Genomic DNA, 27,281 nt, shown 5'->3' with positions numbered 1-27,281 from the left:
GGATACTCCTCCTGGGCCCATCTCATTTGCTCAGTCAAAAAAAAAAAATTTTGATCTGCTTTTACTGTATTTGTGTTTCTTCCTACTTTATTTTACTTTTGCGTCATCTTAAAAGTACTCAGTTGTATTTATTACTGCTTGGTGTAACTCATTCTAAGCCTTTTAGTTTAAGCACTTGGGCTTCAGGCCAGTTATTTTACATTAAGAGGGTTCGTGGTCTGCACTCTTGTGGGAGGAGAGGCTGGACTCTGCCCTTCTGAGCTGGGAATTTCTGGTTAAAGGCTTATAGTGCCTGCATATTTGAACTGCTTCTTACTGAAATTGGTATACCTTGTTTGCTGTAGCATAGACTGGATCCAGACCTGCTGAATCTAGCTTTGTTTGCATAACTTGAGCACTAATCCATGTATTCTTTAAAGTATTCAATTGTATTTATTACTGCTTGGTAGTAACTTGATTAAAGTGTAGCTATCATTCTAAGTCTTTTGGATTAAGCACTTGGGCTTCAGACCAGTTGTTTTACATTAGGAAGGTTTGTGGCCTGCACTATGGTGGCAGGACAGGTAGCTTACATCCTTCTAAGTTGGGAAATGCTGATTGAGGGCTCAGTGTCTGTTATTCTAAAAGTGTATTAATTCTGGTTTAAGCACTTGGGCTTCAGGCCAGTTATTTTACATTAAGAGGGTTCGTGGTCTGCACTCTTGTGGGAGGAGAGGCTGGACTCTGCCCTTCTGTGCTGGGAATTTCTGGTTAAAGGCTTATAGTGCCTGCATATTTGAACTGCTTCTTACTGAAATTGGTACACCTTGTTTGCTGTAGCATAGACTAGATCCAGGCCTGTTGAATCTAGATTTGTTTGTATAACTTGAGCACTAATCCAGGCATTCTTTAAAGTATTCAATTGTATTTATTACTGCTTGGTAGTAACTTGATTAAAGTGTAGCTATCATTCTAAGTCTTTTGGATTAAGCACTTGGGCTTCAGACCAGTTGTTTTACATTAGGAAAGTTTGTGGCCTGCACTGTGGTGGCAGGACAGGTAGCTTACATCCTTCTAAGTTGGGAACTGCTGATTGAGGGCTCAGTGTCTGTTATTCTAAAAGTGTATTAGTTCTGGTTTAAGCACTTGGGCTTCAGGCCAGTTATTTTACATTAAGAAGGTTCATGGTCTGCACTCTTGTGGGAGGAGAGGCTGGACTCTGCCCTTCTGAGCTGGGAATTTCTGGTTAAAGGCTTATAGTGCCTGCATATTTGAACTGTTTCTTACTGAAATTGGTACACCTTGTTTGCTGTAGCATAGACTAGATCCAGGCTTGCTGAATCTAGCTTTGTTTGTATGCTTGTTGTTTGTTTGCTTGCTATTTCCCTGAAATGCTAATTCCACCTAAAACGCAGCTTTTCAGCGCTTCTGTGGATCCCTAGTGATATCTGCATTGCTTACTGTACTTATTTCCTTGTTTCACTTGAATGAAAGTTACTGTTTGTCATTTTTGCATTTAAGTTACCTGGCACTTGCTCACTAAAGCAATTATATAAGTCAGCACTAAAAAATTAAAAGCACTACACCCTCACAAACTCCCCTTGAGTACCTTGTTCCCTATTGGCCCTTTTTTTCAATTATAAAGGAATTCCCAATACAATTCTAGCATGTCCAAAGGTCAGTTGTCAATCTCCTCTCTGGTCCAGTTGGTGAATCTGGGAATCTTGAGGCAATGTTACAACTGCCTCATGTACACAGACAACCCTCTCCTCCTCCCAACAAATTCCAACACATGTGAGAGATGCAACCATATAGCTAAACTGGAGGCTAAGCTCTCTCAACTCAGTACTGGCGTAACCAGTCAGGAGGAAAAGGAAACCACACTCACTACAATTCCAGTCTCACATAGACCTACCACAACAGCAAACCAAACACAAACACACAAAAACATACTCGGAGGATCTAAATAAAAATCTGCCTAAGCAGCAGAGACCTCCAAAGCAGACACCCAAGCAACCACTACCCCAAAACAAAATACGTGCAACACATAGCTCACAAAGCCAGTATGCTGAACAGTCACAGCCCTTAAGGCTAAACAACACACCTGATACACTTGTAATAGGTGACTCTATCGTCAGGCACACTGACGTCCCGCTCACCAGGCTGAACAAGGAGAAGGTCACGGTGAGCTGCCTGTCAGGCGCTAGGATCCGCCACATAACACAAGCACTCAGGTCACTCCAAGACAAGTACAAATATGACTCAGTCATTGTCCATGCTGGTGTGAATGACCTGAGACGTACCTCCCTGGACTACATGAAAAGAGACATAGAGGAGCTCTCTGAGCATGTAGCCCAGGCCGGTATGACCCTGACCTTGAGTAGCATCTTACCCTCACCAAGAATGATGCCACAATATGAAGACAAGATGATCAATTTCAACAATTGGCTTAAGTATTGGTGTCATTCAAAGGGGATCCAATGCCTGTCAGCCTGGGATGACATGCTCGACAAGCCACGATGCTTCGCTAGGGACGGCTTGCACCTATCACCCCTGGGCTTTCGGATATTGGCAAAGGCTCTTGCTGCCCCCATAGTGCCTTTTTTAGGCAAGGCTCAAAAGACAAACCCACCTCCATAGGTATCACAAGGGATAAGAAACTAAGAGTAGTGCTACTCAACGCCAGAAGTCTAAACCTCAAGATGCACGCATTCAAAACTCTCCTTAGCATGGAGAACATCGATATCTGTGCAGCAACAGAAACCTGTTCAAGGCTCCCAAGAGCACCCCAGCACTACCAGGTTATACCTCATACCATGCTTTTTGGCCCCAAAACTTGGACCGAACCACAAAAGGAGGGGGAGTATCAATATTCATCAAAGATGCCCACACATCCAAGTTGTTGGCACAGCAAGAAGCATCAGAGACAATCCATGTGCAACTAACAGTGGGTAAAACTGCCTTCCAGTTTATAGCCTGCTACAGACCACCCTCCCAAACCCAGGAACTCCACTCGGCCTTCCTGAGAACACTGGAAAATATGACGGTCTCTCCAAACACCATTATACTGGGCGACTTCAACTACCCAAACATAGACTGGGAGCATTACTCTAGCTCTAACACCCTTGCCCAAAGGTTCCTAGAATTTATAAACTCAAATGCTATGGAACAACTTGTTACCACTCCCACAAGAGGGGAAAACATACTGGATCTGATCATCACCAACATGGGGACTCTATGCTCCAGACCAGAAGTGTATCCCTCACTGGTAAGATCAGTCCATAAACTAATCTCACTGGATATTCACATCCCGACACCACCCCCTGCCCAGAAAACCACAGTGAAAAACTTCTCTAAAGCAAATTTCACACTCCTCAAAACCGAGGTGGAATCCTTCAAAGCCCCAGGGCCTGTGGAAAATATGGCCCAGACCGCAGAATCCTTTATAAACGCATTCTATGAACACCTTCAGGAATGCATGGATTATGCAATCCCAAATAAAACCAAGACCCAATCCTCCAAAGGCAGACGTCCTGTCTGATGGACCCCAGCCATAAACAAACTATACAATAGAAGGAGGAAGCTACTACATGATAGAGCAAAATCCCAAAAAGGGAAGGCAACTCTGATCAGTATTAGCAAAAAACTACGGGCACTCATAAAATCGTCTAAGGCCAGCTTCGAGAGAAAAATTGCACAGGACACTAAGGATAATCACAAGGCTTTCTTTAGTTATGTTAGGAGCCTGGGTGGGAATTCCCAGATATGCTCAGAATTAGTCCAAAATGACAAAAAATACACACAGACATTGCCAACATCCTAGCTGACAGGTTCAGCGCAAACTCCCCCCCCCCCCCCACCAAAAGGGCAAATATCTATCCCAGCAGAGTGCTGCCCCCCTGACATCTCAGATGCTCAGGTAAGAGCCGCCCTCTCCAAAGCAAAAAACACAGCATCAATGGGACCAGACGGTGTTCCGGGCTGTGTCCTACATGAACTCCAAGAAGAGCTAAACCCAAACATAAAACTACTGTTCAATCTCAGCCTTACTACAGGATATGTACCCAAAGAGTGGCGTACAGCAACGGTGGTCCCTCTCCATAAAGGTGGTGCCTCAACGGATCCTGGAAACTATCGCCCCATAAGCCTGACTAGCTTGGTCTGCAAAGCTATGGAAAGGATCATCATGGACCTTATAAATAAAGATATTGGGGACCTACAGACACTGGATCCTACCCAGTTCGGCTTTGTTAAGGGCAGATCCTGCCTCTTAAACCTGGTCGATTTCTTTGAAACAGTCACCAAGACCATTGATGAGGGGAAGGTGGTCCACACAGCCTACCTTGACCTCGCAAAAGCCTTTGATATAATACCCCACTCGGGCATTATAGATAAGCTCACCAGCTTAAATATAAACCCTTATGTCACTAGATGGGTTGCAAACTGGCTCAAGGACAGAACCCACATAGTTAGAATTGCTGGAGCCATGTCAGACTCCAAACCAGTTACAAGTGGCGTCCCACAAGGCTCAGTCCTGGGACCTCTCTTGTTCGGTATATATTTCTCAGAGGTACAGGCCAACATGGAAGGACTGTGGCTGACCAAGTTCACAGATGACTGCAAACTGGGTGCCATAATCAACTCTCCAGCCGACACAAGCATCCTCCAAAAGGGCCTCATAGAAACAGACAACTGGTGCCAGAGCCATGGCCACAAGCTAAACGCCAAAAAGTGTATAGTCATCCCCTTTGGCAAAAACAAAGTGCCCACAAATTACCACATAGGTGGTAATCCATTAAGTACGGAAGAAGTAATTAGGGACCTGGGGACCCAAGTTGATAGCAATCTCTCATTTGACAACCACTTGGCCAAAGTGGTTAGAAAAACATTTTATATAGCCCACCTAATCATGAAGGGATTCACATCTAGATCAGGGGAGGTCATAGTGCCTCTTTACTCATCCCTCATCAGGCCCATAATTGAGTACAATACCCCTTTTGGGATGTACCTTACCAGACACCTGCAGCAACTGGAAAGACCCCAAAAGTACCTCACCAAGAGGATCAAAGGGCTCAAACAGATGCCATATGCTGCCCTGTTAAACAAACTCCAGCTCTACTCAGTGGCATACCGCCTGCTCAAAGGCGATCTGTGCCTGACGTATAAAGCCATGTCCAACCCGGAATTAATGGACATGCTGCACCTCAGAAAATCCAAATCCCATCGAGCTACGTGCTCGAGAGACTTGAACCTCAGCACTGAAATAAATAGGACATGCTGTAGGGACAGATTCATAACCCAGAGGCTCCCTTCACTCTGGAATAAAATCCCAGTACAGGTTATGCAGAGTCCCTCATTGACTCTCTTCAAGAGGAATCTTGATGAGTGGATGGGGGATCGTAGGTTTACCCCGGGTATCACTTCTGTGTCACTGTTAGACAGAGGCACAGTATACTAACCTCGAAAAAGGGCATATCAAAATTAATTTAAAATGGGTGGCGAAAGCCAAACACACTCTGGCTAGGCTTATAAATGCCCTAGGGCAGATAGCCTAGTATGAACCTATGAACCTATAAATGGTTTGAGAGATTTCACTTTGCTGCAATAAATTCACACTGTTGTAACCATAAATTTAACTCCTTCACCACTCCTGAATGGTAATGTGTGTGGCAAGTGGCAAATTGCCCACACCCCAGAGACCCACTTTGGCCCACTTAAAAGGTGGCAACCCTATGAAAAACAAGACATTTATGTTCTATTTTTGTAGTGACATATCAGTGGTCTGACTTAATTGTGATATCTAGTGGCCAAAATAGGAAAACGTGCACATAGCTAAGTCTCGAAATATTTGCCAGCCCCAAAGGTTTAAAAAGTATTTTCTGACAAGGATAGTACACAATGGATTAGTATCTAACTTAAATTCTACATTCTGTTCATTAATTCTTAAAATTTTCCTTCCAAAAATCTGACAGGTGTGTTCCTGCTTTATTATTTCAAATGAGTCTTCAGATTTCACATTATCACATTTTACTTTAACAGTATACATAAGTATTTTGCTTTATGCTTCTATTCAAGTACATGCTAATTGCTTTGAATACTTGTTTTTCCCTTTAGACATTTCAGCAAAAATGTTATTTTCTAGCTTCCACAAAAATGTTGTTTTTTAGCACAGATCTGTAGGGCTAACTAGGCACAGGACAACTCTTCCTTTTAGAGGCATACTTAGTGCAAGACAGAATTTCCATGATGCAGTGTTTTCTCTGACTTCCATCGTTGTTACAGTACATTGCAATATAGCTGTCTTTTACATATCCATTACTTTTACAACACATCTTGACTTTACTGCTCATTTTTTCTTTACTATTCATTTCACACAAACTACTTTTCTCAGTTGATTATTTTAATTGTGCCCTACTAATTTAAGTCATTCCACACATATCCACATCTTTTGAACGATATCACAAATTATTGCCTGCTCCTGGTTTCTCCTTATTCCATCATTATTAAATCATAAATTATACGATTTCTTATTAGAGAATTATGAATTTCACCAAATTCACAGCTTTTAGTTATGTTCTTCAGCTGACAAACTACAGTGTCTGCAGGATTTTGTGTTGTAAAAAATGTCTAACAAATGGCAAGTTCTTTCTGGGCTGACAATAATCACTGCTTTTTTTTTTTCTAAGTGCTGTTACTATGTCTTTCTCCTCAGCAAGAAATTTAAAAGAGATAATAGCTCTATGGTTTCTTTCACAGAAACATCCAGGAATGGAGCACACAGAGCCCCAAGGTATTGCCAGGGGGTTGGGAGAATCAACATTAAGAAGGTCATAATATTTCTTCTGAGTTTCTGAAATCTCTTTTCACTCCCACTGAAACACATCCCTCATTTTGGAAATGGTACTGAAATAATGAAATCTCCTCAACTGGAGGATGACAAAGAGAGTTTTTCCTCAGATTCTAATTCACAAGGTACTAGAAAGAAGACTTGAGATGCATAATCTAACCATGTTTCTACTGAGTTTTAAACTCTTCATCAGAAGAAGGGGGGATCTTTTTCCTCTTAAAATAAGAGTAAACTGGTGTTGAGGATTTTACAGCCTGAAAAGTACTAAACAATCATTTTGCAAAATTATACCATTCCTCTTGGGACCCCTTGATACAAGCTGATGTGAAGGAGGGCAAGATACTTGATGTTTTAAGATTTTTTTTTTTCCCTTGGGAGTGCCCAGCTTGTTTTGGATACATCAGACATCCAGACTTCCATGAGGGAACCTGCTACCACTCAGGCAAAAACCTGAGGTGTATTTTCCAGTCTTTCAGAAAAAAAAATAGAGAGAGAGTTTTCTCCCTTCTTGGAAAGGGCCTAATATCTTAGTGGACATGCATGATTTCTAACCCACAGCGACCTCACATGTAGCATCATCAGAGGGATCAGGCTCCATGACCAGATGGTCCCAGACCAGGAAATCAAGGTCAAAGGAATGATTCATTCACTGCCTTTCTTAGAGATTTTCTTCTTTTTCAGTCTGAAAGGCGATGTCTAACAAAAAGGAGTCAGTAGCCACGGAGGACTGAGTTGAATGAGGGCTTTGAAAACATCTGTTTTCTAAAACAAGATTAAGACTATTAAGCCAACTACAAATGATGGTCTTGGGGATAAAGGACTGCCAAATAGTGCATGAAAAGAAATTGTGTGATTCCCCCAGACAAAAGACATAGGCAATATGGGAATCCTTGTATGGGATTAGTCTACCAGACACATTTTCTTCTGCTGCTAGACATAAGAGCAAAAAAATTACCAGAACTTTTAGTCATAAAATAAACGAAGGTTCCCTAAGAGATATTTATCTGCCCAAAAAGCTGATACGTGAGCTTACCACTGAAACTGAAGTCACAGTGTAGATAAGATGTTTGAGTGAACTCTTGAACAGCGAGTTTCTAAATTTTGACGCCCATACATTCCATTTTATACCAGCAGATTCTTGTGCTTCAAATGATGTATGATGCACAAAGAAGGTACCTAAAAACTTTCGTATACTGGCCAGACATCTGATCCTTGGCAAGATATTTCCATACATAGTTTTATGATTTATCAGTCATTAAATGATGAACAACAAGAGAAACTTGTTACAACCACACCTTACATGGGGTCCACATTACGTTATCGAACAGTGAAATTTTGAAAACGTAACAATCGACCCCTAAATGTCAAACCATCAGAATGTCGAATGGTTCAATGGAGATCTCCGTACAGTGCGGACATGGAAGTTTTCCATTGTCTGCACTGTAGTGTGATCTCACAGTTGGTATATTTAAGTAGCGGGGGTGTGGGGGTGGGATTGCCCCCCCCCTGCTCAGAGCATTTTTATGGTTTGTTTGGGTGTTTTTATGTGGGGTTTTTTTTGCTGTTCGACATTATGGCGTTTCAACATTTAGGGGTCGATTATTATGTGATCGAACATTTCACTGTTCGATCACGTAACATAAACGCTCTTACATGTCCTACAAACAGAAAAAAACAAACATAATTATGGTGCACTAATCAGTGTATAAAGGAGCAGTTTAGAGCAGCAGTTTGCTTTAGCTTTCCTACTTCAAAATGCTTGATTCTCTGATTCAGTTCCTGGCGGGGATACCTTCTGTATGAAGTCTGCATATTTTACCTGTGACTGCACATTTTATCACATTTGTTCTAAGAGAGTGGGAAAAGCCCTTACAACAGCCTAGGAGACCTGGACTCATTCAACATCTTGGGCATCTGAGGTACCTGCAGGGAGGGATGGCCCTGCCCAACTTGGGCATAGGACATTTGTTCAGGTATTCCCTGTGGGCTGTAGCCCTGAGATACAACAAACAAATACAGGGGAGTGGGGGATATTAAAGGGTAGGTCATAAATGAAAAAATCTCCCAAACGGAGGCAGTTTATGTTTTTGTGCCAGACTCATAATTAGAATGGAGACAGTCAGGGGCAGTATGAGAGGCTGGTAGTCCAAGACAGGGGCACTGGGGCAGCCAGAAAGAATGAAGCATAAGAGTCTTATAGGAAAATATTATTAGACAAACAGAAACATACATTCCTGAGTGACAAATCTGACATGCCTAGTACTACTCCTAATGATAATTTAAAGGTTAAAATTATCTGCAGGAGTATTAACCTCTCATCCATACATTTGAAGCAGAGGGTTTTTTAAAAGCATGGGATCAATCACAGCACAGAAAACATGGTACAGTTAACCCTTAGAAGCATATCTCTCAACTTTTTGTGCAAGAATAAAGGGGGTGGGGGCAAAGGCCCAACATCAGGAACAATTTCTAAATATTACTCTAATTCACATAAAAAGTTAACAAAACAAAGGGTCTTGTGTTAACATGTACTTTCTGAACATTAAGAATTTACTGGGACTTCCAAGATGGCTGCACACCGAGTAATAACTTAGTTTCAGCTCTCCTAATGTGAAAACAGAAACTCAAAAAACAGAGCCAGTCAACTTGTCTTTTTGGGTAAATTGCAGTAAGTGGCTAGTAAGTGCACTGCCTGGATGCCAGCAAAAAGAAAGAAAAATCAATCACAAAATGTGAAGCGAAAACACTGACTGGGAAGAATTCTGCAGTTGTTCATCAAGAAAGCAGTACAAGCTCCAGCTCTGGTGCAAGACATGACTTCCAACAACCCAAAGGGGGAAAAAGTCAAATGTACTGAGAACTGATTAAAATAAACACAACACTAAAGGAATATATCAACTCAAATAACAAAAGGCTGCAAGAAATGGAAAAAGCTTTAAACAGCTATTCAGATGAGGTGATAAAACTGCTGCTCAAGAAGAGATAAATAAAAAAATAACAGAATTAGAGAGCAGAGCAAATATGGAAAACCTAGGATTTTCAGCCACACCAGAGAAGCTGAAAGGAACAGAATGTATTAATTTTATGGAAGCACAAATAAGCAACTTGAGTTTTTAATTGAAAGGACAGATTGGGTGTATGCTCCAAATGTGGCCATGAGAAACCAATCTGAACCTTTAATAGTAAACATGTAATCTTGCCCACAGAAAGAGTTGATCCTTAAAAAAACATGGCAGAAGGACAAAGTACTAAAAGTGGGAAACAGTACAGTGTCTGTGGAAAATTATTACTCGCTGTACACCAGTCAAAACAGGAGTAAATTTATTCCACTAACCAGGGAATGTCAAGAATCAGACATGAGATTCAAGCTGCTGTATCCAGCTACTTTCAGAATATTCTTTCCTGGAGGGTCAAAATTATTTTTTGATGCAGAACACGCTAAAGAACAAATATAAAAATCTGCCCAACAAAAGGTGACCCCATGAAACAGGAGATTCTGCTTCTTGTTCTCTGGTAGTTAAACTCACAGACGTGCCAATGAAACCTTTTCCAATGTTCTAAAGGAAAATGCTTGACAGACAGAAAAAACATAAGTTGCCAAGAAGACTCGGGAGTACGTTGGAAATGTAGCAGAGACTGGATTTGGGACATGGAGATCAACAGGAAGAAAACAAGCAACTTAGAAACTGACAAATACATGTGGGATTAAAAGCATTAATTTTATTTGTGAAACATGACAGAACAAGAAAACCTGGAAATATTGGACTTTTTTTTAACTTTGTTAAACTTGGAGGGGACTCCAAAGCATATGCCCTACCACATGTCATTGTTTGGGATACGCTTTAGGTAGTGGGTGGAAGAGGAAGGGAATAGTTGACCTTAAGTAAAACCACATGTTTAGTATTTTTATAATACATGCCATAATCTGCATACTATAAAGTAAGGCTTCCTCAGTTATTTTCAAGTGCAACAGGGATACTAAATTAACAGAATAAAAAACCAAAGAACTATAGCAACAAGTCACAAACTATCCAATAAGTGCAACAAGTCACAAACTATCCAATAAGTGCATGGCTTTCGATAAACTTCCACAAAAAAGGTCACCATGGAAGATAACGATAAAAATCCAAATGGAATTCAGCAACACTGCATCAGAAAATTCCAAACGAATAAAGGCTCAGCGGAAAAAATCAATATTCTTTTATTCCAATAAAACTGGCGTTAAACAACTGCAATAACGCATCAAAACCATACACCAATGAGCAAGGTTAAGCGCTTTCACCCACTCAACTCGTGGGCTTCTTCAGAACCTTTAATACATATTAAAACAACCCTTATATATAAAATTATCCTTGTATATGAAATTTGGGCGCCAAAAGGAAGGGGATACTAGTGAAATATAAGTTCCGCCCCTAAAACTTAATCAAAACTTTAATTTCCTTTGAATTTGGCACCAACAGAAAATAGTAACAGATACGCAATATCCTGTACAAAGGTCCGCCGGTAGGGCAAACCCGAAACATTGTAATATATCAGTTTAACGAAATCAATCCACCAAATATAATGATGAAAAGTTAAGTCAGTTGATACAGGAGACAGAGGAGTTAAATCTGCAGATTACTAGTGATTTATTATTTGCAGATTGGGAAAGGCTGTACAAGAAACAATTCAATTTAGCAGACAAATGGGTGGAAAATATTTGTATGAGGAAACAAAAGAAATTGACAAGAGATAGTGAACAGTATAAAAATGGGAAAGCCTATGATTGGTATATACATAAAGATAAGAATAGTGGTACATATGATAATCAAGTTGATTATCAGTATGAAACTGATCATGTAAATTATAGGGAACAAAATTCACATTTTCAAAAGGTGGACTACAAAAAAGGATGGTTGCATCAGAACAATTTTCAACAGGATCATCGGTTAACTTGGAAACCCAGACAGAGACAGTGGGGGGGGGGGGGACACAGTGGAGGGAAAGAAATTAACCGATATAGTATGCCCTGATATAATCAGGGTGGATAATAGATACACATACAAAAATTTCAACATTTACAATTTCTCTAGTTTGGAGACATACAAGACTCACTTTGAGTTGTTAAGCAAAGGTATGAAATATATTCCTAATACTCATTTTTGTGTGGTGGATGTGTTACGTGAATTAAAAAAATTCATTAGAAAGATTAATTTAGGAATATTTTTTAATGACAAAAATAACATTGAAAAGAATATAGTAAACAATCAAAATAATTGTTTGAAGGTTAAAAGTACCTTTATACCTCTGAGTCATCCGAAGGTTGACTTATATGAGAAAATAGTTACTAGGGAAATTTATTGGGTTTCCAGAACTATAAATGATAACATTACCATCAATTTATCAGATGAAGAAAGTGAGACCCTTAAGACTTTACAGCTAAATTCAAATATCAGAGTGATGAAACTGGACAAGGGGGTGGCATAGTTATATATGATAATATAAAATATTCTAAAAAATATATGATATCTTATATCATACAGGGAATTATCAGATTATTTCCATTAATGAGGTAAATATAGTTTACCAACGTATAGATTCCTATATTGAGGAATTTTATATTGACGGCAGAATCAATAGGGAAACCTGCATTTTTTTAAAAGTAAAGTATCCTAGATTAGCTACTATTGTGGGTATTCCCAAAATACATAAGAATAGTATTGACCCCCCCCCCCCCATTCCGGCTAATCATCTCGGGAAGTAAATCCAAAACATTCCCTATGAGGAAATATATAGATTGTTCATTAAAACATATTTACAGGAATGTATCCCATATGGTGAAAGATTCTTGGGAATTTTTGGGCTTGTTTCCAACGAGTTTAAGTAGTGAAAATTTGATATTTGTTACAATAGACGTTGTTGATCTTTTTTCAAGTATACCCAAACAAGCTGGATTAGATGCTTTTTGTAGCAGTATTATATCTTTTGCTAATCTTTCCTGGGAACAGACAAGTCTTATTATGGAGTTGATGGCAATTGTGTTAGACAATAACTCTATATTCTTTGAGGGGGAGTATTTTAAGCAAACCAGGGGAGTAGCCATGGGTGCTGCTTGTGCACCCACCTGGTTATGCTTGACTGGGAACTCATCACTCTTTTTCCAAGTGAATATTTTAAAAGGGTCAGACATTATTCTTGGTTCTTAGATGACATGTATGTTCTTTGGGATAACGGTGTGGAAAAATTAGATGAATTTTTGATGTATTTAAATACATCCAGTGAATATCTTAAATTCACCTATACATATAACACCAAGGGGATTGCATATTTGGATACTTATATATATAAGCAAGACGCAATATTTCAATCAAAAATATACAGGAAACACACTTTCACCAATGATTACTTGAAATATAGCAGTTGTCATCCGTTAAACATATCTTATCTGTAGTGTAGTGTGATATGTTTGATTGTGGGGGGAAGCTGTGTGTATGTGTGTTAGATGTTCGGGATTTAAAATTTCACGTCGGTGTAGTTTCGGTATTTAGGGGTTTCGGGTTTATAGTCTTGAGCTTTTGAAATTCAGTATTTCAAAAGTTTGAGATTATGCAGTGAACCCATACATACTTATACACACATGCACACACACATACACAAACATGTGCGCACATGCGCGCACACACACACAAATGAAGGTGCGGGGTATAGGTGTACCTGACCTTCAGCAAAAACTGTTCTAAGTTATTGTTCTTGTTTGTAAGATGTGCATTTTTTTTTTACTTTTGATTTTCTGCTGGGTGCTATTTTTAAGCATTATTTTGTGTTTTCACTTATACTAAGACATTGTGGCCTTACTTTATGTGGTACAAGCAGGTATAATTGTGAGTTATTAAGTTACATACACATGTGATTTGATCTATAGTTGTTGAAAAATGCACAGCACCTTTGCAGCTAACATGCTCCACTGTTTCACATTGTGACTTACAAATTATACGATCATATTTTCAATAATTTTACATTATGGTTACTCAGTGCTGGTAAATGTGCATGTGCATTTAGGCATTAAGTATCCCATTTGTTTTTGTGCTGGAATGTATGGCAACAGACTCTGCAGCCACTGGTTGTACTTCTGATTCCAGCTACTATCTTGCTTGTTAAGAGTGCTTTGAGTTCCAGTTAATGTCTGTTTGGTGCTGTCACCTACTTCTTCTAGCTCTTCCATTACTTTAGGTTCTGGCTTACTAGCTGTAGTACCGGCCTGCTGTCAAATACCAGCAGTGTACTGAATTACTTTGCAATACATTTGCTTTGCATGTGTGTGTGTGTGTGTGTGTGTGTGTGTGTGTGTGTGTGTGTGTGTGTGTGTGTGTGTGTGTGTGTGTGTGTGTTTGTGTATGTGCATTGTATTTGGGGAATCAGTATGAGTACTTTTTTGTTCACTGGCTGCAGTCACAATTGATGTTGCTGTCTTCTTATGATAAGACAATGTCACCATTTAGTAACATTAAAGTGTTCCTGGGATTCAAGTCTCAAGTTAATTGTCACTCTTCAGAACAGATTTTGTCTTTGACCACACTAACAGTGGCAAAGTATGCATGTCATATGCAGCTCAGTAAAATCAAATTATCATTCTTTTACAGCATAAATGAAAAAATCAAGTACAAATAATTAAACTGTACTAGAGAGAAAATGTGCTGTTTATGAACAAAACAACTAAAGCAGTACTTCCTTTTTATGCTTCACTGGCTGATTCCTTTAGATGAAATACATTTTGTAAGCCCTATTTTGAAAATCTTGAGTATTCAGCTACAGTATGTCATTTCTACACTATGAATATTAGTCATAAAAAGACAATGAAAAAGATGCACTTACTTTTCTAGTAAGAGAAAGGAGAACAGCATCCATGAAGATTCTAAAACCCACATGTTCCCCATATGTTTTTAAATAAACCTAAACAAGAAAAGAGCATAAGAAAGCAAACACTTCAATTAGTTAAAATGAAGGGCAATCACATATTTAAAACAGCAGTGTTATTCAGTAGTTCTTCAATACAGATGTGAAGATATAATCAAGTTAACCAACTCACAGGAATCTGCAGACCAAAAGTAGTCAAGAATGCAGTACAGTGGAATTAATTCTGTCCCACCCCCAATGACCTTAGGTTGTAAGGCTATACCGATTCCCTAATGACTTGTCTATTCCCATTCAAGCGGGAAGGACTTGGCAGAAGATTCCCCAAATATTATAATAATATAGTAAAACGGTTTGCTTCCTTTCCATGTTCTGATAATCCCGAGTCTCCCAAAAGTCTGAGTGTAACGGCCTTGACTGACAGCCAGTTCTCACTTCTGTTTTAGTCGTAGTCTGGATTCTGGAAATATGAGACCCTTAAGTATGTGTTTCCTACTGGAGTTTCTCCTGTTTCCAATGGTACTGATGCTATCTCAACGCAGGGTAACCCTCCTCCTTGATAGGAAAAGCAAACTGGGCTTAACAGCTCATTTTCTCTTTCCTCCAACTGCTCCTTCTGCAACAAAGCTGTAGTTAAATCTGGACTAATTTCAATGTGAGCAATCTGCCTGCTCTCAACCCCACAATAAATTATATGGGACAGCAATGACATCAAAGGTTTTGTAGTACAGGAAACATGAGATGGTACTATACAGTGTACTAGAAAAATTTCAGAGATAGCAGTATGAGGCTCTAATGGATGAAAGGTACTTCTTAACTTGCAATTCTGAAGAAGAGGGACACAAACTCATGCATAACTCTTAGGAAGTTTTGGTAAGAAAAAAAAAAACTGCCAACCACATCAACACAACAGTGGCATAACTGATGTACAATATAGCCACCTCTCATACATGTATGGCCTCTCTAAGCTGACAGCTCTTCTTTCAAGGACACAGACAGATAAAACATCAAGGCAAGACAGTATACTGGATTGAAGCCTAACAATAGCACCTAACATCATTAATGTGGCCAGCATTATGTCTGACACAGTCAGTGATCAACTGGCTATATTTGCTGTATGGGTCCATAATAAAATCCAAAAAAGCAAGTTTTGCTATTTTGGGCATACGACTATGTTTGAACTCATTGCTTTCACTTAAGATCTTAATTCCACTAAATGGGCTCCACTCTACAAACTATCACATAATGACACTGTAAACTAATACATCATTTTTAAATATTCACTCATTCACATCTGCATTCACAGCTTACTGTTTCATGCCTACATCGCTAGCTGTGTGGGGTGCTACCTAGCCCCATTCATACCTGCAGTTCTTAAAAATCAGCTCAGTTTTTTCATTTGTACCTAACTTCAGAACAAATATGGTGGATGTATTCACTAATGTCAAAATGTTTGTGAGCCAGCTTAATTTGGCCCTTTTTTTCAAGGACAATCCTAATGTTGTTTGTCATCAAAACAATGATGGGTGTTTAAAAAGGAAAAGTGTTTTTGTACCCCCATGCAACAAGGATGTGGCTATATTTGAAAAATTATGTTTTGAAGGGAATTAAGAACATAATTAATACTAAATAGGGGGCAAATTATGATTCTAATTTGTCTACACAAGAGAAGGATGCCTTGTTTGAGTTAGCAGAAAACAAAGAGTTGAGAATTTTGAAACCCGATAAGGGTGGTGGTATGGTGATTATGTCCAAATTTGATTACATAGCTAAAATGCAGGAAATACTGGATGACCACACCACTTATCAAAGGATTTCTATCAATGAGTTGCATATAGCATACCGTAAAATTGATTTATTCTTACTTGATGCTTTATTCCAAGGAGCACTTACTGAGACAGAATTACATTTTTTAAATGTGGAATGCCCAGTCACACCTGTTATTTTTGGTATCCCGAAAATACACAAGGACACTAGGGACCCCCCTTTTAGAGCTATAGTTTCGTCCCGGGGTTGTAAGATTAACCTTTGGCTGCCTTTGTGGATGAAGGGATTCAGAAGGTTGTGGCTGGGATTCTACATATTTTGAAAGATTCTTGGCATCGCCTCCAAAGACTTGATAAGATATCAGGTCATGGTACAGAATGGTCCTTCCTAACTATAGATGTCATCAATTTATTTACTGTAATTCCACAGGATGTGGGGATTGAATATTTCACCCAAAGTTTGGTAAAAAGTGGTAAATTAAAGTTGCCAAAATAAATATGATGACAACAAGCATGGAAATGGTGTTGAAGAGCAATTTTGTAACGTTTGAAGGTGAATTGTTTCAACAAATTTAAGGTGTGGCTATGGGGGCAAAATGTGCCCCTGGATTTGCCAACCTAGTTCTTCTATATTGGGAAGAAGTATATGTATTTTGGTCACCATATAAAGACAGAATTGCTCTTTATAACAGATTTCTAGATGACATACTAATTTTGTGGAAGGGAAGTGAGGATGATGCCAAGTCTTTTGTTGAATACTTAAACAGTACCACTACTTTTTTCAAATTTACTAGTAAATGGAACAATAATGAGATAGAATTTTTGGATATTAAACTGACCAAATCAGAAAACATTTTACATAGCAACATATTTAGGAAGTAGTCTCATAGTAATTCCCTGTTACATTATAATAGTTGCCATCTTCAACATCAAAAAAGAGGAATAGTAAAGGGCCAGATGGTAAGACTTTCTAGACTGGTGAGTGACGATGACACTTGTAATAAGGAAGTGTATACCTTAATTGGCTTCTTTTTAGACAGGGGATACCCATTAAAGTTGTTGTTAAAAATAAGAAACAAAGTTTTGGGAAAAAGGAGGAGTAGATATCAACCCATTCTAAGGGGTAACAACACAGAAATGGTGGAGAAGGACAACACCTTTGAAGGCAAGGTATTAATTTTGAGATACAATAGTCAAACGTCTGGTGTTGTTGAAGTGGTGAACAAAACATGGGACACAATATTTAATGAAACTTTGAGGAATGATTTAAGAAGTTTCCCCAAAATAATATACTCAAGGGGGAAGAACATCAAAGAAATCTTGGAAGGAAATAGAATTATATACAAATGTTCCAGGATGTACAAGTGTGGAACTTGTAAATTTTGTAGGTTCATTAATGAAGGACCTTATGTAGTGGTGACTAACTATTTTAAGACCATTGGGTGCCCTGGTAGGTGCAGTTGCAACACACAGAATTTGGTATACATTGCCACCTGTGTTAGCTGCAACGCATTCTTTGTGGGCAAAACTATCCATAGGTTAAAGGACAGGATTGCAGAACATCTGAGGGCCATTAAAAATCATGACATACACAATGCATTGTATATGCATAGTACACACCGTATGGACTTTAAGAAATTCATTTTCTTTGTGATCGATAGAGTAGGAAGTCTTGAAAGAGGTGGTGATGTCAGGTTGAGGGTAGAATTATTGAAATATAGATGGCAAATAACATTGGATGCTACTACTCCACCAGGCCTGAATGAAAACATCTCCTTAAAGCCTGTTTTGAAGGATAGGGCCAACAGAATTTAGTTTTAATAGGTGAACATGATGTATTTTCTACACACTTCTTTCATTAAGTTGTTTACAGTTTTAACATAATTATTTTAAAAACTTTTTATTAGTATTTTATTTAAATGTTTTTCTAGTGGATTTTTGAGAGATATCATTATAATTATAGACAGGATGCTATTCTAACTATATTTTTTGTTTGGGTATGTATAACATATTTTTTCTATTGTCTGTGGACACATTCAGTTGTTTAAACTTTTGTAATTATTGCATAATTGCTCAATAATGTTTCTCATTGGATGATTGAATGATTGGTTGAGTATTTAATGTAAGGTATGGATGCTTTTCACTCACTCTGAAGAAGCCATTTGTTATGGTGAAAGCGCTTAGTTGGTGAATTTGGATGCATTTGGATTAAAAGTTTCTGCCTAGAGCCTTGGACGTGGTTCCTAAAGTAAAAAATCTGTTTTATTCATTCAGGTTAAAATATTTTATCTGAGCTGGCAACTGCTCTCAAGCTTGCCAGCAGTCAGGGAACTGTCACCTCATTTACTGACTACTGGGATGTGTAAATAAGTTAAGTGGTATAGTCCCACTGTACAAAAAGTGAGTCAAACTTGGGAGCCTCGTAAGGATTACTCCCAAGACCGAGTATAGTAATCACATCTGATTTATGTAACTGAAGTCCAAACTCCTGAATGAACTAAAAAAACGTTCTCAAGATTCCTGAGGTTATGGTTACCCTGAGCTAAATCAACTATCGTATCCTTTCATATTATGGCTCCAATTCAGTGTTTTCTGCCAATCACTGTTTACGAATAATTACTTGAAAAATATTTATCAAACTCAGTCTGTTGTTTCTAGGTGATTTTAACTAACCTTCAGTCATCTGGGACAGCTATAAAACTAATACAAATAATGTATAGCAGTTACTAGATTTTGTAAATCTTTACTCCCTAGACCAGATATTATACCTTCCCACTATGGGTGCAAACCTTCTTGGACCTTATCTTCACCAATATTGCCCATGTCTGTACCCTAAGGAGTATCACATCCTCGTTAGAGTTCGATTCTCACATGGGTAACTGGCTAGGCTTAAAATGGCTCACAAGAGCAGTTAGCCTAGTACTAACCAATGAACCTATGAACAGTTTGTCACAGTATTAACTCTCGTGATCAAGTCCTTGTCTCAACCTACAACCAAAAACACAACTTCCATTAGCCCAGACAATGCACATGGCTGCCTCCTAGTAAGTCCCAAATACCTCTGCTTAATCTATTTAACCTCAATCTCTCTATTGGTAAAGTACAGTATATAATTGTTGGTGAACTCCCACTGTGATTTTATTACACAGGGTGGCCCTTCCATAAATCCAGGTAATTACAAACTCATAAGTCTCACAAGTATCATTTGTGCTGATAATGTATCATACAACATCATACAAAGGATGATATAAGGAACTTTCAGTCCTTCAATCTAAACCAATTTGGCTTTGTTAGAGGTAGGTCCAGGCTACTCAATGTAATCATTTAATTGACTGCAACTTACCATCAGCAGAGTAGCAATAGGAAATGCAACGTGCAAGGCATTTGGAAAAAAAAATTGATGACTTGTTAACCCTTCTTGCCCTTAGAAAGAGAAACAAATAACTGATCTATCTTTCTGAACTGTTTGCCTTTGTATAAGTAAAAGCTGCACATCCAAGAAATGACATTTTTTTCTCACTTGTTTTGAGGGTAAGGAAAAAACACAACTTACTGAATGGCTTGACTGAGGGACAACTCTATGATAACTTTATGCGTAAAAGAGATATTGGTGCAAAGGACATCTCGTACTAATGGAAAAGCAAAAAGGGTTACTGCACTTCCATGCTTGAAGCTCTGGCAGTAGTAATAGCCAAGAAAAACAGCACCATCCAAGAAAAAAAAAACAGTTGAGGCACAGAAAAAGCTGGCTAATACAGAGCTTGGGTCAATTTCTCTTAAAACACAGCTCAGATCCCATGGTAGAGCTATCTCTTTTCGTGGATGTCTAAAATATGAAACCTTTTTAAGAACTGTTTTACTTTGGACTTAAGAGTACAGGGACATGGGCCATAGCTACGCAAGAGGATATTTCAGAAATATGAACCTTTAAAGCATAGGAAATGGCAGTTTTGAAAAAAGCCTGACAGATAATCCAGCACCAATGTCAACTGCACAATATCTGGGACTTAGTCTCTGGACAGACATCAGAAGGAGAATCTGTTCCATTTTGCTAGGTAACAATTTCCTTGTACTTGGTTTCCCTAGATTCCCTCATACCATTTAGCACGTCCTCAAAATACATGTGTTTAAGGATTCCAAGATGGCTGCTCTCTGAAAAGTAGACTGACTAGAGTTCTCCAAGTGTGAAAAGTAAAACAGAAGGCAGTAAATCCAAATGTTTTCATTAAAATTTTCTTCCCGGCTAGTCAGTACACACTGCCTACATGTCAGCAAAGAAAAATCTTGAGAAAGTAAGGAAAAAAATCAACTAGACAAGGAGATGAAAAACCCGCTGGTGGAGAAAGAAACTTAAAGCAGTTTAGCAAATGAGAGTTCAGGTTTCAACTTTGGTACAGCAGAATGCTTCTAATAATTTAGAGGAAAAATAAATCAAATGCATTCAAATGTGTTTAAAATGAATGAGAGACTGGATGAATATGTAAAGTCATATATCAAGGATAGAAGAAGCTTTAAATTGCTATTTAGTTGAGCTGACAAAACTGCAAAAATCAGAGGCTGAAATGAATAAAAGAGCGTTTGAATATGGGGCTTCTCAAGAATTGTTCCAAAATTGTACTTAGATTTTTTCTGTTATACCAGAGAAATTGAAATGAACAGATTGCATTAATTTTATGAAATATAAATAAGCAACTGTACTGTATTCCACAACAGGATTTAACTGAAAGGGTACACTGTTATGAGAAAGAACCCACGACGTGCAGTTCTAAAGATGCAGTCATACAAGCAGAAAGGGATACTCCTGACAAAATTGTGAAATAAAGGGAAATCATTAACATTTGGGGGACCAGAGTGTTTGTGGAAAATGATTATGAGCTGTACACCTGGCAGAAGAGAAGCAAATTTATCCCTGCAATCATGGGATGTCAAGAGGCAGATGTGAGATTTAAGTGGAGTTGCTATATACGAAAGTTATGTCATAACAGTAACGATACATCAGTGTTGACTCATTTTCATCTGGTTCAACATGTGGGTTGTCTGATCCAGTCATAACCTACCTCAGTGCCTTATACCAAAGTATTCGATTGAAGAGCTTTGACTCTTCCCCTACCCACAACTCCCCTATTCTGCCTGAATTACCTCAAATCAAGTTTGTTTGAGGACTTCAAATGGTGTTAAATTATGTAGGAAAAAATAAAGACAGGGCAAAACAGAAAAAAAATAAACACAAAGGGTGTAACTGCATGATATAACAGCAAATAACCCAAGAAGAAGACGTGCAGTATGGGGAAAGATAAGAAATGTAATTCTACCACACGAAAACAAATTGAATTTAAGCAACTAAAAAAAACAGAGACAGCTGTTTCAACCAATAGTGTGAACTGTCAGATCCATCATGTCCAGGATACTAAATGAAAATTGTTTAAAATTCCCACACTCTAAGAAATGTTTGTAAAGGGCATTTTTGACATTTTTTTTGTCCTAATGTAATAGAGGTACTCATAGATTCTTTTTCTTGCCTACATAAAAAACTGGGCAGGAGTCACACTTCGCAAAGTAAACCACTTGCCTGGAGTTATAGGTCCCCTTACAAAAAATACTTTAACCATTGTACTATTACCTAACACTAAACAAGTCCTAAGTAAAATATAGGGGCATTGTGCACAAGCCCCACATCTTTTAGTACCACCGCAGATCTCATCTTTGTTGTTTAAATGTAATGTTTTTTCAAATATTGATTTCAAATTTCTCCCTATCATAAACAATTAACAACTGTTCTCTCAAAATCCTTAATATATCCTTGTTAGTTCTGAAAATATTCCAGTTGTTCCTAACAATGGTGGCAACTTCATGAGATTCCACATAAATTTTTAATGTAAGGACTCTATTCTAGGAACCTGTATCACTTTCTATATCTTCCACAGAGGTACCAACTGAGAGAAGGCCACACCCCAGCAAAGGTTTAAACTTGTCTGTTCTCTGTTGAGATACCGCTTTAATGATTTTATTACTTAAAGAGTTAGGGTAACGCCGCTCCAAAAACATTAATCTTACTCTGTCACTCTCCGATACTAAAAGGTTATCATCAGATGTCATTTTGGACAATCTAATAAATTGTCCCTTCACTAGACCCACTTTTTGGTTGTATGGATGATGGCTCAAAAAGTGAGGATAGGAATAGCTAAAAAGTGGGTTTCTGTAAATGTTTCATAGCTTCATAGATTAGTACTAGGCTAACTGTCCTCATGGGCCATTTTTTTAAGTCTAGCTAATTACCCCATGTGAGAATCAAACCCTGCACCTTGTGTTTCTAAGGTAAGCACCTTAACCATTATGCCAGCCTCCCACCCAATGTTTGCAATTTCCCAGTGAGCAGGCCAGACTAACCCTGCTTAACTGGATCTCCCACCCCTTTGCAGCTTCTTTGTGGCAAGAAATACAAGTGTTCATCTCACCTGCAGGGAAACTATTAGTGTAATTAATCTTCCTGCTGTACTAGGCAAGTTTCTGTAGTGAAACACTTTAGTGCTTATTTGACTAGTGGCATGCTCACTAACTCAAATAGTGTTGGACTCCCCTATCTTTTCCCCTGAACTTTCTCCCTCCATTCTTCACTCTTTTCAGCAACTGCTAATATCAAGACCTGCAAAACTATACAGAACTAATAAAGCAGCATGTGTTAGGTTGCTATTACATGCGTTTTTCTTACCTCTAGGAACTGCCTACTATTAAATGCTCCACTGTCTTGAGGCACTCATTGTTAACTGATTGTTTTTACTGTGGTCTGGCAAGCTGCCTCAAGGTTTCCAGGGATCATTTATGTTTGCTCAACCTCTCTTTCCCCTTTCCTTTACAGCCTGTGTCCCATTGCTACTGTATTTTGACTACATTTCCCTTCATCCTTTGTCTCCTACTAAGACTGCATCTGCCCCTCTCTTGTGATCCACTTCCTCTCTGAAGTTACTTAGTCACCCTCAACAACTGGTGCTATTTTCAAACAGCCTTTTCATCCTTATGATTGGAATTTCCTCTGCTCCCTGAGGAAGTGTGCATGCCACTTAAGTGTTATATGTAAAGCTGTTATTGTTAGATCATTCTGTACTTTTTATTGTCTGTGCACTGCTTTTGTTATACTGGGTTTTACAGGGTGCTTCAAACTGCTGAGTTTTGCTACACATTTTTTGTGTTGCACAGCACTCTTCCAATGTTGGTGATATCTTCCAGGCTAAGGATATAAGTGAGCATACTACCAACATACTTTTTCCATCCAAGTTTTCTGATTCTATTTTTTTCACCTTCGATAACCACATCGCCACAACAGTCAGGAAATCCTTCTATGTGGCACACCTCATCACGAAGGGCTTTTCATCCAGAAAAAAGGAGGTCATTGTCCCACTGTACTCATCCCTCATTAGACCCATTATAGAATACAACACCCCATTTGGTATGTACCTCTCAAGACATCTGCAACAACTGGAAAGGCCTCAGAAATACCTCACTAAAAGAATCACAGGCCTAAAGCAAATGCCCTATGCTGGCCGCCTTAAAAAACTCCAGCTATACTCTGTCGCATATCGTCTACTCAGAGGCGATCTCTGCTTAACATACAAGGCCATGTCAAACCCAGAGCTGTTGGACATGCTACACTTAAAGAAATCCCAATCCCTCAGAGCTACACGCTCCAGGGATCTAAACCTTGTCATCACAATAAACAAAACATGCTGGAGGGATAGGTTCCTGACCCAGAGACTCCCCAGACTCTGGAATAGATTGCCCATACATGTCAAGCAGAGTGCCTCTTTGGACCTCTTCAAGAGGAACCTTGACGATTGGATGGGAGAGAGGAAATTCACCCCAGGGATCACGTCAGTCGCCCTGCTAGACAGGGGTCCAGGAAGGTAAATAATGTGGGAAGAAATAGCCAGGGAATTGTTATGGCTAGGGTTGTATAGGCCCTAGGGCTGATAGCCTAGTACCAACCTATGAACCTATGGTTGCTACTGTGCTGACTGCTTAAATAAAACTGTGCCATGTGGTCTACCTCTTTCAGTTGCAGTTGTGAGGTTCTTTAACATCCAACTGTAACCACAAGGTTTTTGTAACCAGAGTTCCAATTTTCACAACCACTGTTTAAAGCATCACTTGTAAGTTTTTTCTGGGCACTACTGTAACTGATATATACTGCTTTCTATGTAAGTATTTCTGGGGCTAATCTCTGTTGCATCTACTTTGTTAGTTACAGCAAATGTACTGAAGAGATGTTAATTGAAAAGGATAGTGCAGTTGCTATAGAGTGCATTTTGGAAAGTGTTCTTACTTGCTATATAGCATTCTACTTACTACTTCATGTCTACTTACACTGCTTTGTTTGTAGAGCTAATTTTATTGAAGTTAACTGATATGTACTGTGCTGTTGTGTTTTTATTCTTAAACTTGTATACACACCCATAAAGGGCTTAGAATAACCAATGTCTATTGATGGCATTTTGTAAAATGATTTACTGTATATATTGTATTCTACTTCTGCCTCATTTCTGATACTTCTGCTGTACTAATGTATCTCCACTCTTACAACCTCCTACTTTCTCACCCTCCCCCATCTTTGTTGTTGCTTCACTCCCTCAAAGCCCTTTTTATTAACAACCCTGTCTGCTATTCTCCCTGTCTAGTTCTACTATTACTACGCTGAGACACTTCCTTAGCGGTCATACATTTTCTGTCCTACATCCCTCCTAAAACCCCTGTCCTAACATTTTTTTCCTCTTACAGCTGCTGTTTGCAATTTCCCAGTGAACACACTGGACTAACCCTGCTTAACTGGATCTCCCACCCCTTTGCAGCTTCTTTGTGGCAAGAAATACGAGTGTTCATCTCACCTGCAGGGAAATTATTAGTGTCATTAATCTTCCTGCTGTACTAGGAAAGTTTCTGTAGTGAAACACTTTAGTGTTTATTTTGACTAGTGGCATACTCACTAACGTAATCAAATAGTGTTGGACTCCCCTAACTTTTCCCCTGAACTATCTCCCTCCATTATTCACTTTTTTTAGCAACTGCTAATATCAAGACCTGCAAAATTATACAGATCTAATAAAGCAGCATGTGTTAGGTTGCTATTACATTTGTTTTTCTTACCTCTAGGAACTGCCTACTCTTAACTGCTCCACTGTCTTGAGACACACATTGTTAACTGATCGTTTCTACTGCGGTCTGGCAGGCTGCATCAAAGTTTCTGCACGCTCCATTCACCCTTGTCCGGCTTGAGCTCAATCCACTCCCCTACCCTACCCCCATTACCACCCATCCCCACATCAATTACATTTATACCTTCCAAAAGCTCTTCCCTTTCCTAACTCCCAATCAACACCCAGACACCTACACCAGTATCCTCCCATTCACTCCACCCTAATTATCTTCCTTGTTAATATTTTACCTTCCTGAATCTTCCTCATTCTTCTCCTTAACTATAGTTCTACAACCTTTTCCTAACATGTACTATACATCAAAACCTTGTATTACCTTAATCTCCTTTACTTCCATTCTTCTTTTCCTATCCCACACCACCTCCCTACATACTATATTCCATTCCCCAATTTCAACATTTTCCACATCACCCACTGCACCCCACATTAATTCCAATAGTATCTCTGACATCTCACCCTCTTTATTCAACTGCCATACTTGGCACCTTACAAAGATTAGATCCCTTGTCATCATAATCAAACTAAAATTAATTTACAACCCCCACCACAGACCTCTCTTCATTACTCAACATCCATCCATAATTACATGTCACTACGAAGCCCTCTCTCTATGTGGCGACATTCACCCCAACCCTAGACCAATCAACCATTCTCCCCAAAACCTTTCTTCTGATGCCAAGAACCTCTGCTTCACTACAATTAATGTATGCAGTATCTGTAACAAAACCACCGAATTCCATGCCTGGCACTCCCACTACTTCCCAGATATTGTAGCAGTCAGAGACCTGGATAAAACCACATATTGCTAACACTGAAATAATCCCTCCAGAATATAATATACATAGAAATGATCAGCCACATAAAAAAGGTGGAGGTGTTGCATTAATTTACCGTGACACTTTAGCTGTTACCCCATATGATAAACCTATACCAACATATGGAAATATGGAATTATTGTAGTTAACCTTTACATCAACAGAAAACAATTATGTATTACTGTACTCTATATTCCCCCAGGTCAAAACATACCTACTCTGGAAGATCTACTATCCTGGACCACCCTCAATATATCAAATGAAACCACCATTCTTGGCGACACAAATATAAACAGGCAAACTCTCATCTCTGACTCTCCAGTAAATAGTATTAACTTACACAGGTTTACTCAACTCCTCTCTAACCCCACTCGTAAGGTTAAAAAAAAAAAAAAAAAAACAGAATCAACTCTAGACTGGATACTCATCTCACACCCTCAAAAATTCACCAAGGCAGGGACCCTACCCAACAGCTTTAGTAACCATCTTCCTGCCTATACCCATAGAACCCAACGTCAAATAGACAAACTGCACTGTCTAAGAACAACTAGGAATCTTACCCATTTCAATAAACAACTATTCTTAGAGTCTTTAAAAACCCAAAACTGGTCCCCTACCAAATTTCTCCCAGTGTATGAAGCAGTCAACTACTTCAATAAAGTCTTTTTAGATATTCTAGACAGCCTTGCCCCCACACGTACCAAGAGAGTAAAGCCTAACCATGCCCCATGGCTAACTAAGTAAACTAAACAGTTACTTACCTCCAGGGATAAAGCCTGGA

The 27,281-nt window shown here is 38.9% G+C and overlaps 1 protein-coding gene across 1 annotated transcript in view; it reads right to left on the bottom strand.

Annotated features, from left to right (window-relative positions):
* The window catches only part of POGLUT2 (protein O-glucosyltransferase 2), a 765,363-nt gene that overhangs the window by 429,151 nt on the left and 308,931 nt on the right, over positions 1 to 27,281 (bottom strand). Inside the window, exon 4 of the mRNA XM_044071952.1 lies at positions 14,678 to 14,755. Coding sequence (XP_043927887.1) covers positions 14,678 to 14,755 — 78 coding nt within the window. The remainder of the gene's footprint in view (positions 1 to 14,677; positions 14,756 to 27,281) is intronic.

Source organism: Protopterus annectens, chromosome 5.part0, assembly GCF_019279795.1.
Source record: "Protopterus annectens isolate FY-2018-M chromosome 5.part0, PAN1.0, whole genome shotgun sequence".
Lineage (NCBI taxonomy): Eukaryota > Metazoa > Chordata > Ceratodontiformes > Protopteridae > Protopterus > Protopterus annectens.
Note: the sequence above shows the minus strand (reverse complement) of the source record. Positions and strands in the feature narration are given on the sequence as shown.